The sequence below is a fragment of the Manis javanica genome, chromosome 5, assembly GCF_040802235.1.
Source record: "Manis javanica isolate MJ-LG chromosome 5, MJ_LKY, whole genome shotgun sequence".
NCBI lineage: Eukaryota > Metazoa > Chordata > Mammalia > Pholidota > Manidae > Manis > Manis javanica.
Window position 1 is genome coordinate 17,015,400 of NC_133160.1, and position 14,877 is coordinate 17,030,276.

At 37.3% G+C, this 14,877-nt stretch overlaps 1 protein-coding gene and 1 long non-coding RNA gene across 2 annotated transcripts in view; one reads left to right on the forward strand and one right to left on the reverse strand.

The window, feature by feature from the left end:
* LOC140849466 (uncharacterized) overlaps positions 1–4,367 on the forward strand; it is a 35,733-nt gene extending 31,366 nt beyond the window's left edge. The window contains exon 4 of the long non-coding RNA XR_012131336.1: positions 4,004–4,367. This is a non-coding gene — a long non-coding RNA (uncharacterized lncRNA). The remainder of the gene's footprint in view (positions 1–4,003) is intronic.
* The window catches only part of TOP1 (DNA topoisomerase I), a 92,382-nt gene that overhangs the window by 8,522 nt on the left and 68,983 nt on the right, over positions 1–14,877 (reverse strand). The window contains exons 14-15 of the mRNA XM_017676426.3: positions 1,161–1,304; positions 114–299 (exon numbers count right to left, since the gene is read on the reverse strand). Of these exons, the coding sequence (XP_017531915.1) occupies positions 114–299; positions 1,161–1,304 (330 nt within the window). The remainder of the gene's footprint in view (positions 1–113; positions 300–1,160; positions 1,305–14,877) is intronic.

A 14,877-nucleotide genomic window follows, 5' to 3' on the forward strand; every position in this document is an offset into this window, starting at 1 on the left:
CTACCTCTCTCTCTCTCCTTCAAGCCATTTTCTCTAGTGCCCAGCAAAGCGCAGAACATAAGCAGCACTCAATAAATACTTGTTGAATGAATGAAAGAAAGCATCTCACTTACTCGTTTCTCAACAGGGACTTTGTTATAGTATCTGATTGAGTCCTTTCCAAGGAAATCAAACTCCACCACGTATTCCTGCCCATCCAACTCTGGGTGTAGATTGATGTGCTCCACACGAAGTGAGCAGCAACCCACAGTGTCTGCAGTTTCTCCTTCCTCCTTCTCATTGCCTGCTCTCAGAGCAAGCTATCCAGGGAGGGGGGGGAAAAAAAGAAACTTGAATCTCAGGATGTCTAGGAAACCAAAATCAGAAGCCTCCCAATTTTCTTTGGGGACAGAGCATCAGTCGGCAAAGCCAGGGCAATTCTGGATGCTGCATTGCAACTTCCTCCTCAGAGATCTACAAGGATATCAAACTTCTAAATATCCAGACTTCTCTTTACTTTTTCTTCTTAAACAGGGATCGAGGAAAGGAAGAACTTTTTCTTAAAAGAGCAGCAAATAAGCAGTGTTTCTATTCTGGACCATCAGATTCAAAGAGCTGGTCTCTTAATTTTGCCTAATTTTTGAGACAATTCAGAGTTTGTGCTAAATATAAGTACAGTGCAAAATCAGGGAAGAAACAAAGTCTTTTTCTTCTAAAAAGTAGAGAGACTGATCTCTAGAGCAGTGTCTTTCAAACTGTAGACATATTAGCAGACCATTTAAAACAAATTTTAAGGGTCATAACCACCATTTAAAAAATAAGAAACAACAAAAAGTATATCAGAATTCTATGCTTGTAGAAAGGCTAAGCACTGTTTTCTGCAACTTTTTAGTTACAAACATATTTGTGTGTGTTGGGTTGTGATGTAAAATCAATTTTTTTGTGTGTGGCTGACAGAACTTGAAAATTCACAGTATTTCTGGCACATTCAGATTCATGCAAATTCTACAAGGTGGACTGTACTCAGCACCAGATAATGAATGCCTGTCCACTTCTGCCTTCCTTGCTAGGTTAGAAATTGGAGTCTGGGCTGTCACTATCCAGTACCTGGAGGAGTAAACACTCCCTTACATCTTTGTTAAGCTGAGAACAGGTCAGATGATGCAACAAGATGCTCTCACCTTGTCGATGAAGTACAGGGCTACAGCTCTCTGCCGGACTTTCATCTCTTTGGACTTCCAGTCCTCTCGATACTGGTTCCGGATCTTGTCTACACATTTCTTCAGCCGACGAGCAGTCTCATATTTCTGCCAGTCTTTCTCACCCTGCAAAGACCCAACCCCAAAGGTGGATGGCTTACAGATGATGGAATAAAGACAGATTTTGAATATCCCAGTTTGAAGTTCTGAACCAAAGAGAAGGAACTTAAGAAAGAAAGAAAAAGGAGAGTAATGAAGAAAATTTGTAGGGTATTTAACCTGATGAGAACCCATGTGGTCCCATTTCACTGTCAATGACAACTAGCTTTCATTCTCTAAAATGTTTATATTCTTGGGAAAAGCCCACAAGGCATGTCCCAAAAACTGACTTGTGTCAACATAAAGGATATTAACATCCCTATTCCCACATCAGCATCACACTTTTGCTGCTGAATCTGAGACCCAGCAGCAGTTTTCTGCTAAGACTGAATTTCACTAAATTCAAGACAACCATTCACAGTTTGATGGAACTGTCAAGGAAGCAGAACCAAAGATCACAACATGTAATTACTAAGGAACACGATGACTTCCAGAACATCTGTAATTATGCACAATTTCTAACTTCTGTACTTGAAGGTATTCTTGGTTAGGTTGAAGAAACAATGTTACTGGGAAGGCCTTTTTTTAGCATTAGAGCTTCTGGTAGAAGGTTTAAACATTGATTATAAAGCCAAGGAAATGTTTTAAAAAGGGTGTGAAAAGACTGAATCTAATCAACAGTGATAGAAGATTTCTGCTACCATGTTGAATGGAAATAGATTTACAAGCAAGAACTGATAATAATGTCAAATGAGAAAAGAAAGGAAGGAAGGAAAAAAACCCCAAGGGTTACATTTGCTCAGTTCCTTGGTCATGCCACTGAAACAACGCTTAGAAAAACCCAGTAAGTCACTCACAGAGGACACCATAAGAGCAACTTTTCTTCACAAGCTGGCTGGGTTCCTGGCATGAGGATCCAGGATTCTTTCAAATAAGGACACAGAGATGTGGACAGGGGAGAAGCCACCTTGCCTAGGTCTAGTAGGGGAGGGCTGCTCCAGGGAGCATGCTTACCCTGCTCTCTTTAGTTTCCCTGACAGAAAAGTAAAGCACACTTAAACCAAGTTTCTCAGACTACTTCAAGAAAATATCTACACAGGTCTTTCAGGCAGTCTTCATCACAACCATCTCAGTAACATGTAGAATTCTCTAGAGGGGAGCTTCCTGTAATCCTTTTGCTACCTCTTCCCCTACTCAGCCAACCCTCTGCAGTATACAAGACCTAATTTGATTAGTTATACATAACATTCTTTGGTGACATTTTTTTTAAACTAGTGGGCCCACCATATTTTTTCTTTCTAATATAACTGCTTACCCATTAAACACAATGGGTAAGTTGAGTCAGGATAGCAAAGTGGAAGGTGAGCTAAATCCTGTTCTCCAATCCTTTTTCAGAGATTTGTATTGAGTAACAGTAACACTTGCCAATATTCTTTTTTTTTATTAAGGTATCATTGATATACAATCTTATGAAGGTTTCACATGTGGTTTCAACATTCACTGGTATTATCAAGCCCTCCCCTCCCCGACATCCCATTACAGTCACTGTCCATCAGCGTAGTAAGATGCTATAGAGTCACTACTTGTCTTCTCTGTGTTATACTGCCTTCCCAGTGATGAACCCCCTACATTATGTGTGCTAATCATATTGCCCCTTAATCCCTCCCCACCCTCCCCAACCCATTCCCTTTGGTAACCACTAGTCCCTTCTTGGAGTCTTGAGTCTGCTGCTGTTTTGTTCCTTCCATTTTGCTTTCTTGTTATATTCCACATATGAGTGAAATCATTTGGTACTTGTCTTTCTCCACCTGGCTTATTTCACTGAGCATAATACCCTCCAGCTCCATCCGTGTTGTTGCATTTGCCAATATTCTTAATAGGCTGTTTACTTCTCACTTAGCTAGTGATCCCCACCTGAGTTTGCCACTGTACAGCAATGAGCACCAAGGAGTGAACAGCATTCTGAACCCCAAACATATATCATTTATACAAAAGATACAACAAACTGGCCCTATATATTTATACCATGCTTAAAGATAAAATCTTGACCAGTTTTCCACCCCAAGATCAAGAAGATGTTCTACCATAATATCATCTAGAAGCTTCAATGTTTTAGCTCATACACTTCAAAATTTAAAATTTTAGCCTAAGAAGTCAGGTTCAGAATATAGCTTTTTTTTTTAAAGTATGTCTTTTACTTTCTCTAATAAAGGTCATGAGAATCAGAGTTTCCTAAGACTATGTATGAAGTTTTATAAAGACATTTTTCCTTCATCCAGCCCTTAATCCCCAGATGGTTTACATTTAAAAGGTTATTAGGAACATACATCTTTTAAACCCTATAGAATAATGTATAGATTCTAGGGAGAGAAAAGCAGAAATGTTTATTTAGCACTGACAATATTTTAATAGGATTGAATGCAATGTGATGATGTTGACACTGATTCCTAAAGTTTGCTGTAGATCATTTAAAAGAAAAATTATAATGACAAATTTTGTTTGTAAACTTAAGACTGTTTGAAGAATCTAAACTTTTATAAGGGCTTCTTTCCCAGATTGTGGGACTAGATAACGCTTCCAAATTTGGCAGTGGGTTGGACTTAGCAGTGAGTACCTATAAGCAGTCCTTTTGTAACCTCTACATCCATGGTTTATGTGGAATCAGAGGGCTGTGTTGAAGGCTGAGTATCAGGTTCCAGAAGACTATCATTTCCCTGCTATTTCAGATCCTACGGGCAACAGGTACAGAACTGAAGAGGAGAGGAATGGAAACACTTTCAAGAAGATGTTTATATAATGGAAATTCTGGGAGGAAAAGGACAACAAACCAACATGAGCTTAGAAGATGTGGATGAGCCCAGGACAATCTTTACCTGGAATGCATTATTGTGGTTCTCCAAAGTACTGATCCTTCCAGTGACTTGTGGAGCTGGAAGTAATATAACCCGGGCTAAGACTGTAAGTAGCCTAATCCAAGTTTCTAGAAAGGGGGCCAGGACAGTGTACAACAAACAGACACACATACTTAAGCTGTGCTTTTCTTTTTAACCTTTGCCCCAATTTTTTAACTTGTTAAAAATTTGTCAGTCACATCATGCTTGAGCTAAATTTCTTGATGGAGCAGAGTGGCGTAGAGTGGTACAATAATATTACATGGGGGAAATGAATGAGTAAAATAAAAATATAAAAGAGCAAGCAAAGAATCTTAGTATAGGAGAAATCTCTGGAGGCTGAGCAGAAAGGTACAGAAGGAAGCCTCGTGATGGTAGCCTTCCATAAACTGGGTCTAAAGTTGTCCATGAACTAAAACCACCAATTACCACATCCCTCACACTCTACTACAAAAACTTATTCTTTAAGGCTTTTAGGTCAGATCAATTCAGGGAAATCATACTTTAATCACTGCTTTGCTTCAAATATACAGCAGTAAAAATGCTCCATGTAAGAGGGCTGGACCTGAAGCCAGAGGTTGTTAGCTTGGACTGTGCTGGGCTAGGAGATTCTAAGAGAGGAGCAATCAGCAGAAAGGTGGAGAGCAAAGATGAAGAGAAGTGAACGATATATACAGACAAAATCCAAACCGCGTCCTAGTCAAAAGGGCTTATAAACAGAAATTCCAAATTACATAAGAAAATGGCTTAGAAAAACTGCCAACAAAAAAATAGTACCTGAATTCACTTCAAGTAACATTTTAAAGAACAATCTAACAAAGACTTTCAAATACATATGTTCAGCATGAATAAAAAGAAATACACATAATATCCACTAAAAAAAATTGAAAAACAAAAACAACAGAAATGAAATAATGTCAGGTAGATATAAAATACAAATTAAGAAATCCTGAAAACAAAAAATAGTAATTGATATACATGAGAGATGGGGTAAACTTCATATTGGATATAAAATAAAGAGAATTAGAGACCGGAAGTCCTAGAGAATTCCCCCTAATTAAGACCAGACCTACCTAAAGAACATGAAAATAGAGTTTAAAAAACATATATATGTAGATTGAGAAGCTCCAACATTCATCCCATAGGACTCTAAAACAAATGGAATGAATGACTTAGGAGCTGTGAAAGAAATAAAGGATGAAAGTTTTCCAGAATAAAAATACATTAGTTCTCAGATTGAAGGTCCAGTCTGAATATCTATAAAAATATATCTATACTTCGATACAGCATAGTGAAACCATAGATCACCAGAAATATATGTTCTTATAAGATAAAAGGTAAGATTATGAGGATGAAAATAAAGAAATTTCCAGGTAAACAAAGGGAGAACTGACCACCTATGGATCTTGACTAAGAAACAGTAAAGGGTTCTTTCAACAAGAAAGGTAAACCCTGTGGGAAGGTACTGAGTACAAATTAATCAAATTATTTGTCTCTGACAATTGTTGACTATGGGGGCATTAGGGTTTTATGGATGATTCTGTTTCTTTAAAAGAAAAAAAGGAAAACTTAAGCAGAAGAAATTAGGGAGGTAGAAGAAGTGGAAATGAATAGTTAACACTGTCTTTATTCAAAGGTAATTTATTAGATGCTTTTAGAAAAAGAGTTCAGCAGTGTTGACAGATACAAGATCAATATGCAAAAATCAGTATTACCACTCCAGTAATAACCAACAGAAATGTAAAAATTAACCCTCATTTAATAGTACTAAAAACTAACATCTCTAAGAAGGTAAGTTGTTAAAAACACGTAAAACCTCTATGAAGAAAATTACAAAATAGTATTGGAGGGTACATTCAAAGATATGAATTAGTGGAGAAGGATATATAACATGTTCATGGACTGGAAGACTCAGTAAGATCATATCAATATTTTCTACCTATTAATCTCTGAATTCAATGCAATTCTAGTAAAAAAAATCTCAATGGTCTTCATTAGAACTTGACAAATGTATTTCAAAATTAATGTTAAACAAAGAGCCAAAAACAGCCAAAAGACAACTTTGAAGAACGAGATAAAGGAAACTTGTCCTAATCAATAGTAAAACTTTATTTAGAAAGCTACAGTAGTTAAGACGGTATGTTATTGATAAAGAAAGAAGAGACAAATTAAACAGAAAGCCCAGAAACAGTCTGACATATACACAGAAATCTGATATAGGACAGAGAGGGTAATAACAACTAAATAGGTTATTCATTTTGAAAAATGTATTAAATAACCACATACCATACACAAAAATACAGTCTAATGGATCAAATATCTAAAGACAAAAAGGAAGATTTTAGAAATGTTGGCAAGAATATGAAAAAAAGAGACTTGTATGCACTGTTGGGGAGATGGTGGTGTAAACTGATTCAAGTACTTAGAAGAACAATTTGGAAACAAAGAATCTTTAAGGGAAATTTTCATCTGTATATACAGGAAGGAAAATGTGTCTATTGTAACACTGTTTATAATAGCAAAAGACTGTAAACAACCCTAATGTCTCTTGGTAGGAGAACAGACAATTTTTTATTTAACAAAACAACATGCAGCAAATATAATGGATAAATTATAAGTGTTATATGGAGACAATAAAATCACAAAACCAAAGCTGGGTAAAGTAAGTTGCAAAATGATCTAATAAACCTTGTAAAACAGTACATGTTTGTGCACACATACACTATAAAAATGCAAAAGTACCCAAAAATGGAAATAGTAAGTTCATTATAGTAATCTCTAGGTGAAATGATAAATGATACATATGCAGGGTACTTCAGGTGTGTTCATCAGAATATTTTTCATGAAATGAAGTAATTGTACCAACAGGACATGATGTTAAGGGTTAACACAGTCAGATTAATCTATTCTTACATATTTTAAGCATTTCATTAAAAATAATATCCTTCTGCAGGCACCGGCGCCACTTGCCTGCGACCTCTGCCATTGCTCCAGGTGCTGGGCAGCTCCAGAGAGTAGAGCTTCTGGGCACTAGAGGGCGCCACCTACACAAGGTTATTATTCCAGAGTAATCATTAAAAATATGAAACGGCAAAAGAACCTTGTTCAAATCAAAATCCCTCAAGCTCCAGAAAGAGGGCTAAGTAAAACTGAAATCACCAATCTTCTTGATAAATATTTTAAAATAAAAATCATTAACATGCTCATGGAGCTACAGAAAGATATTCAAAATCGACAGAAAAATATTCAAGATCTCAGGGACTACATCAAGAAAGAGATAGAAACTTTGAAAAACACGGTATCTAAAAAATGAAACATACAATGGAGGAATTTAAAAGCAGATTAGAAGAGGTAGGAGACAGTAGATGGAATAGAAACTAGAGAACAGGAATACAAAGAATCTGAAGCACAGAGAGAAAAAAGGATCTCTAGAAATAAATACTCTGTGACTGATCCAAAAAGAACAACATTCTCATTATAGGGGTACCAGAAGAAGAAGAGAGAGAAAAAGGGATAAACAGAAAATGTTTTTGAGGAAATAATTGCTGAAAACTTCCCCAATCTGGGGGGAAGGAAAGTCTCTCAGGCCTTGGAAGTGCACAGATTTCCCAATACACAGGACTCTAGGAAGACAACACCAAGGCATATAATAATTAAAATGGCAAAGATCAAGGATAAGGACAGACTTTTAAAAGCAGCTAAAGAGAGAATAAACATCACATACAAAGAAAAACCTATCAGGCTATCATCAGATTTCTCAACAGAAATCTTACAGGCCAGAGGGAATAGCATGATATATTTAATGCAATGAAACAGAAGGGCCTTGAACCAACAATACTCTACTTGGTAAGATTATCATTTAAATTTGAAGGACGGAGTAAACAGTTTCCAGGTAAGTAAACATTGAGGGAATTTACCTCCCACAAACCATCTTTACAGTGTATTTTGGAGGGACCACTATAGATGGAAGTGCTCTTAAACAGCTGTCATCAGAGAAAATTTTAAAAATACCACAGTAAAGAAAGTAGACCAATTAATTACTAAGCAAATTCAGAATTAAATCAGCTACCCACAAAGTAGCTAAGGGATACACAAGGAGTACAGAATATGAGACCTAACATATAAAGAGGGGAGGAGGAAGGGGAAAAAAAAAAAAAGAACCTTCAGACTGTAATAGCGTGATAAGTGAGTTAAGTTAGACTGTTAAATAGTTAAGATGCTGCCCTTGAACCTTTGCTAACCATGAATCTAAGCCTGCAATGGCAGTTAAGTACATATCTACCGATAATCACCCTAAATGTAAATGGACTGAATGCACCAATCAAAAGTCACAGAGTTAAAATGGATAAAAAAGCAAGACCCATCTATATGCTGCCTACAAGAAACTCACTTCAAACCCAAAGACATACACAGACTAAAAGTGAAGGAATGGAAAAAACATTTCATGCAAATAATAGGGAGAAAAACGCAGGAGTTCCAGTACTTGTATCAGACAAAATAGACTTCAAAACGAAGAAAGTAACAAGAGACAGAGGACATTACATAATGAAAAAGGGATCAGGCCAACAAGACAATATAACCATTATAAATATCTACGCACCGAACATAGGAGCACCCAAATATGTGAAACAAATACTAATAGAATTAAAGGGGGAAACAGAATGCAATGCGCATTCATTTTAGGAGACTTCAACACACCAATCACTCCAAAGGACAGATCAACCAGACAGAAAATAAGTAAGGACACAGAGGCACTGAACAACACATTAGAACAGATGGACCTAAGACACATTTACAAAACACTGCCCAAAAGCAGGACACACATTCTTCTCAAGTGCACGTAGAACATTTTCCAGAATAGATCACATACTACATCACAAAAAGAGCCTCAGTAAATTCAGAAGCATTGAAATTGTACCAACCAACTTCTCAGACCACAAAGGTATGAAACTAGAAATAAATTGTGCAAAGAAAACAAAAAAGCCCACAAACACATGGAGGCTTATCAACATGCTCCTAAATAATTAATGGATCAATGACCAAATAAAAACAGAGATCAAGCAATATATGGAGACAAATGAAAACAACAACTCAACACCCTAACTTCTGTCGGATGTAGCAAAGGCTGTTCTAAGAGGAAAGTATATAGCAATAGGAAAGTATATAGCAATACAGGCTTATCTCAAGAAAGAAGAACAATCCCAAATGAACAGTCTAAACTCACAATTAATGAAACTAGAAAAAGAACAAATGAAGCCCAAAGTCAGTAGAAGGAGGAACATTATTATAAAGATCACAGCAGAAATAAATAAAATCGAGAAGAATAAAACAACAGAATTAATGAAACCAGGAGCTTGTTCTTTAAGAAAATAATCAAAATATATAAACCCTCTAGCCAGGCTTACCAAGAAAAAAAGAGAGTGTACACACATAAACAGAATCAGAAATGAGAAAGCAAAAATCATGATGGACACCACAGAAATACAAAGAATTTAGAATACTATGAAAAATTATATGCTAACAAATTGGATAATCTAGAAGAGATGGACAACTTTCTAGAAAAATACAAGCTTCCAAGACTGACTCAGGAAGAAACAGAAAGTATGAACAGACCAATTACCAGAAATGAAATGGATTCGTGATCAAAGAAATACCTAAGAACAAAACTCCTGGACCAGATGGCTTCACCACTGAATTTTTATCAGACATTTAGAGAATACCTAATACCCATACTGCTTAAAGTTTTCCAAAAAGTAGAAGAGGAGGGAATACTTCCAAACTCATTCTATGAGGCCAGCATCACTCTAATACCAAAACCAGGCAAAGACACCACCAAAAAAAGAAAATTACAGATCAATATCCCTGATGAACATAGATGCAAAAACACTCAACAAAATATTAGCAAACTGAATTCAAAAATACATCAAAAAAAGCATACATCATGATCAAGTAGGATTTATTCCAGGAGTGCAAGCATGGTACAATATTCAAAAATCCATCAACCATTATAAACCACATCAACAAAAAGGACAAAAGTCACATGAACATCTTTCATAGATGCTGAAAAAGCATTTGACAAAACTCAACATCTATTCAGAATGGATAAAAACTCAACAAAATGGGTGTAGAGGGCTAGTGCCTCAACATAATAAAGGCCATATATGACAATCCCACAGCCGATATCATGCTTAACAGTGAAAAGCTGAAAAGCTTTTCCTCTAAGATCAGGAACAAGACAAGGATGCCCACTCTCCCCACTTTTATTCAGCATTGTACTGGAGGTCCTAGCCACAGCAATCAGACAATACAAAGAAATAAAAGGCATCCAGATTGGTAAGGAAGAAGTTAAACTGCCACTGTTTGCAGATGACATGATATTGTGCATAAAAACCCTAAAGAATCCACCCAAAAATTACTAGAACTAGTAGTTGAATTCAGCAAAGTTGCAGGATACAAAACCAATACACAGAAATCTGTTGGATTCTTATATACCAATGATGAACTAGCAAAAAGAGAAATCAGGAAAACAACTCCATTCACAATTGCATCAGAAAGAATAAAATACCTAGGAATAAACCTAACCAAGGAGGTGAAAGACCTATACCCTGGTGGGGTAGCAGGGGGTGGTCATGGGGAAGACAGTGTAGCACAGAGAAGACAAGTAGTGACTCTGTGGCATCTTACTACACTGACGGACAGTGACTGCAATGGGGTATGGAGGGGACTCAATAATATAGATGAATGTAGCAACCAAATTGTTTTTCTTGTGAAACCTTCATAGGAATGTATATCAATGATACCTTAATAAAAAAAAGGAAAGAAAGAAAAAAAAGACCTATACCCTGAAAACTACAAGACACTCATGAGAGAAATTAAAGAGGACATCAATAAATGGAAATATGTCCCGTGCTCATGGATAGGAAGAATTAATATTGTCAAAATGGCCATCCTGCCTAAAGTGATCTACAGATTCAATGCAATCCCTATCAAAATACTGACAGCATTCTTCAACAAACTAGAACAAATAGTTCTAAAATTCATATGGAACAACAGAAGACCCTGAATAGCCAAAGCAATCCTGAGAAGGAAAAATAAAGCAGGGGGGATTACACTCCCCAACTTCAAGCTCTGCTACAAAGCCACAGTAATCAAGACAATTTGGTACTGGCACAAGAACAGACCCATAGATCAATGGAACAAAACAGAGAACCCAGATATAAACCCAAGCATATATGGTCAATTAATTTATGATAAAGGAGTCAGTGGGGAAATGATGGCCTCTTCAAAAACTGGTGTTGGCAAACTGGACAGCTACATGTAAGAGAATGAAACTGGATTATTGTATAACTCCATACATAAAAGTAAACTCAAAATGGATCAAAGACCTGAATGTAAGTCATGAAACCATGTAACTCTTAGAAGAAAACATAGGCAAAAGTCTCTTGAATATAAATATGAGCAACTTCTTCCTGAACACATCTCCAGGCAAGGGAAACAAAAGCAAAAATGAACAAATGGGACTACATCAAACTAAAAAGCTTCTGTCCAGCAAAGGACACCATCAGCAGAACAAAAAGGCATCCTAGAGTATGGGAGAATATATTTGTAAATGACTTATCCGATAAAGGGTTAACATCCAACATACATAAAGAGCTCACATGGCTCAACACCTGAAAAGCAAATAACCCAATTAAAAATGGGCAGAGGATCTGAACAGACACTTCTCCAAAGAAGAAATTCAGATGGCCAAAAGGCACATGAAAAGACATTCCACATCTCTAATCATCAGGGAAATGCAAACTAAAACCACAATGAGATATCACCTCACACCAGTTAGGAGAGCTAACATACAAAAGACAAGCAACAACAAATGCTGGCGAGGATGCAGAGAAAGGGGAACCCTCCTACATTGTTGGTGGGAATGTAAGCTAATTCAACTATTGTGGAAAGCAATATGGGGGTTCCTCAAAAAACTAAAAATAGAAATACCATTTGACCCAGGAATTCCACTCCTAGGAATTTACCCAAAGAAAACAAGATCCCAGATTCAAAAAAGACATATGCACCCGTATGTTCATTGCAGCACTATTTACAATAGCCAAGATACAGAAGCAACCTAAGTGTCCATCAGTGGATGAATGGATAAAGATGTCGTACATATACCAAATGGAGTATTATTCAGCCATTAGAAGAAAACAAATTCCACCATTTGCAACAACATGAATGGAGCTAGAGGGTGTTATGCTCAGTGAAATAAGCCAGGCAGAGAGTGTAACAACAAAACAAACGGAAGGAACAAAACAGCAGCAGACTCCCAGACTCCAAGAAGGGACTAGCGGTTACCAAAGGAAAAGCGATTGGGGAGGGAGGAAGGAGGGAATTAAGGGGTAGTATGATTAGCACACAGAATGTAGTGGGGGGTCACAGGGAAGAAGTATAGCACAGAGAAGACAAGTAGTGACTCTATAGCATCTTACTGTGCTGATGGACAGTGATGGGGTGTGTATGGGTGACCTGATAATATGGGTGAATGTAGTAACCACAATGTTGCTCATGTGAAACCTTCATAAGATTGTATATCAATGATACCTTGATTAAAAAAAAGAATTTAAGTACAATCAGTGAAATAAAAAGGGAAACAATACCCTTTGTATATTTGTGCCTTAATATTTTTATTTAAAAAGAGAATGCTTCTTCTTTGCTGGCAGAAAGCTATTCAAAGCACCGTCAAACTCCAGCCTCTGAAGTTCTCACTTGTTCTGCTGAGTGGGAAATAGCTAATAAAGACTGACAGAAGGCTGAAGAAATCTCATTTATTTTTCTCTCAACAGGACTACTTGCCAAGCCTTTAACTGTGTTAGTGACTCTTAGGATTCCAATCCAGGTAACGACAGTCACCCATGTCCTGGGTATAAGGTTGGAGGCAGGGTCTAGGTCTCAGTGACTTCTAGGTTTACGATCAGAACCATCATCCAGAAACCTGCACCAATGCCTGTGGTGTATAGGAGTGATCTGGATATTGTCTGGACTAACTTCTGGCTCTCAGCCGCTGAGGTACTCCACCTGGCCTATCTAACAAGGACCTCAACCCTCAGTGATCTCCTATAATCAACTCTAATCCTGCCTGTAGGGGTAAATAGTACACATATATTTGGAGTCTGTTCCCTTTCTCAATCCCCACAGCCATCACCTTGTCTAGATCACCACCATTTCTTGCCTGGAGTACTACAACAGCCTCCTACTGGTCTCCCTACTTCTTGTGTCCAGTCCAGTATCCACAGAGCAGCAGTCAGGATGACCAATTATGTCACACGTTTCTATAACACAAATTTGGTCTTATTCTCCTCTTGAAAACCCAGCTGCTTCCTACTGGATTTAGAATAATATAAAAAATTTTAAGGAAGGTTCTGAAGATCTGGCTACATCTCTCTCTACCTTCCTCTTCATGCCTCTTTCTTGCTTAGCCTATCCCAATACACTGACCTCCTTTCAGTCTTCAAGACTGCCAAGCTTTCTCACCTCAGAGATTTCAAAAGACTATTTTCTTTGTCTGGAACACCCATTCCTCTTTCCTTTCTATGGATAAATCCTATTCATCCTATAAATCTAATCTGAAATGTTACTTCTTCAAGAAAAGCCTCCTGAACCCCAGAGGCCAGGTCAGGTGCCTGACATACTCTCAAAAATGGTATCCTGTACTTTTCCTTTGCAGCATTTACAACAGTTTTGTTTATTGGTATGATTACATGTAATGCCTATACTTCTTGCTGAAGAAGAGTATGTTCAAGACACTCCTCTGTTCAAACGTCCTTTAACTGCTCTTCATCAGAGAATGGCTGTCCATTAGATGTAAGACATGGTCCCGTCCCTTAAGCACAGCATTTAAGGCTGGCCAGTTTGGCGGCAGGATGCTGGAGAAAGGATCTGACAACAGGAGGCTGATGATTTACTATTGGACCTCCCAGAGACTAAATTTATTTATCTATAAAATGGTGGCATTAGTGCATGTCTGGTAAGGTTGTTAAAAGAATCAAATGTCAACTTATGTGAAGAAACTTTTTAACAGTAACCCAATGTGCATTATTTTGATACATTTTTTTATTGGGGTAAAATGTACCTAACATAAACTTTACCATGAGTGACACTTAGCACAGTCACAGGTTGTGCAAAACACCACCTGACTGACACTCTTTTCCACACCCCTCGTCTCTGTCCCTAATGACACAATTCTGTTTAGAAAACTGTCTTTTAAGAGCTAACTGGGACCTAATCTCCTTCATAAAGTTGTTCTTGATCTCTAACTGCTGGGAATAACTGTTCTATTTATCTGAAGTACTTAATGTTTACCTTTTAATACAGCTGAATCCTTGCCCAATTTGCCCACCAGTCTTTGATGGCTAAAACGACTGTTTACCCACCTTTACAGCTCTCCATTTTTGTCTATTTAAGAAGAGGAATACAATCTGTTTCTTTAAATAGCTCATTTTGTTCATCAAGAAGGTTCTTTTTTTGATTCTGTACTTACAACTAGGAAAAGTGACATTTTTCAACTGAACAAGGGACTATAAAAGAATGTACAGTTTAGTCTTGACAAGATACATAGCCTTTTGAGCTGTGGCTTTCATACCTTAACAGATATTTAATTGCCTGAAAACCAAGATTAAGGTCTTAGAGCCCCAGTCCCCCACATGTAGACAATCACAGTCTAT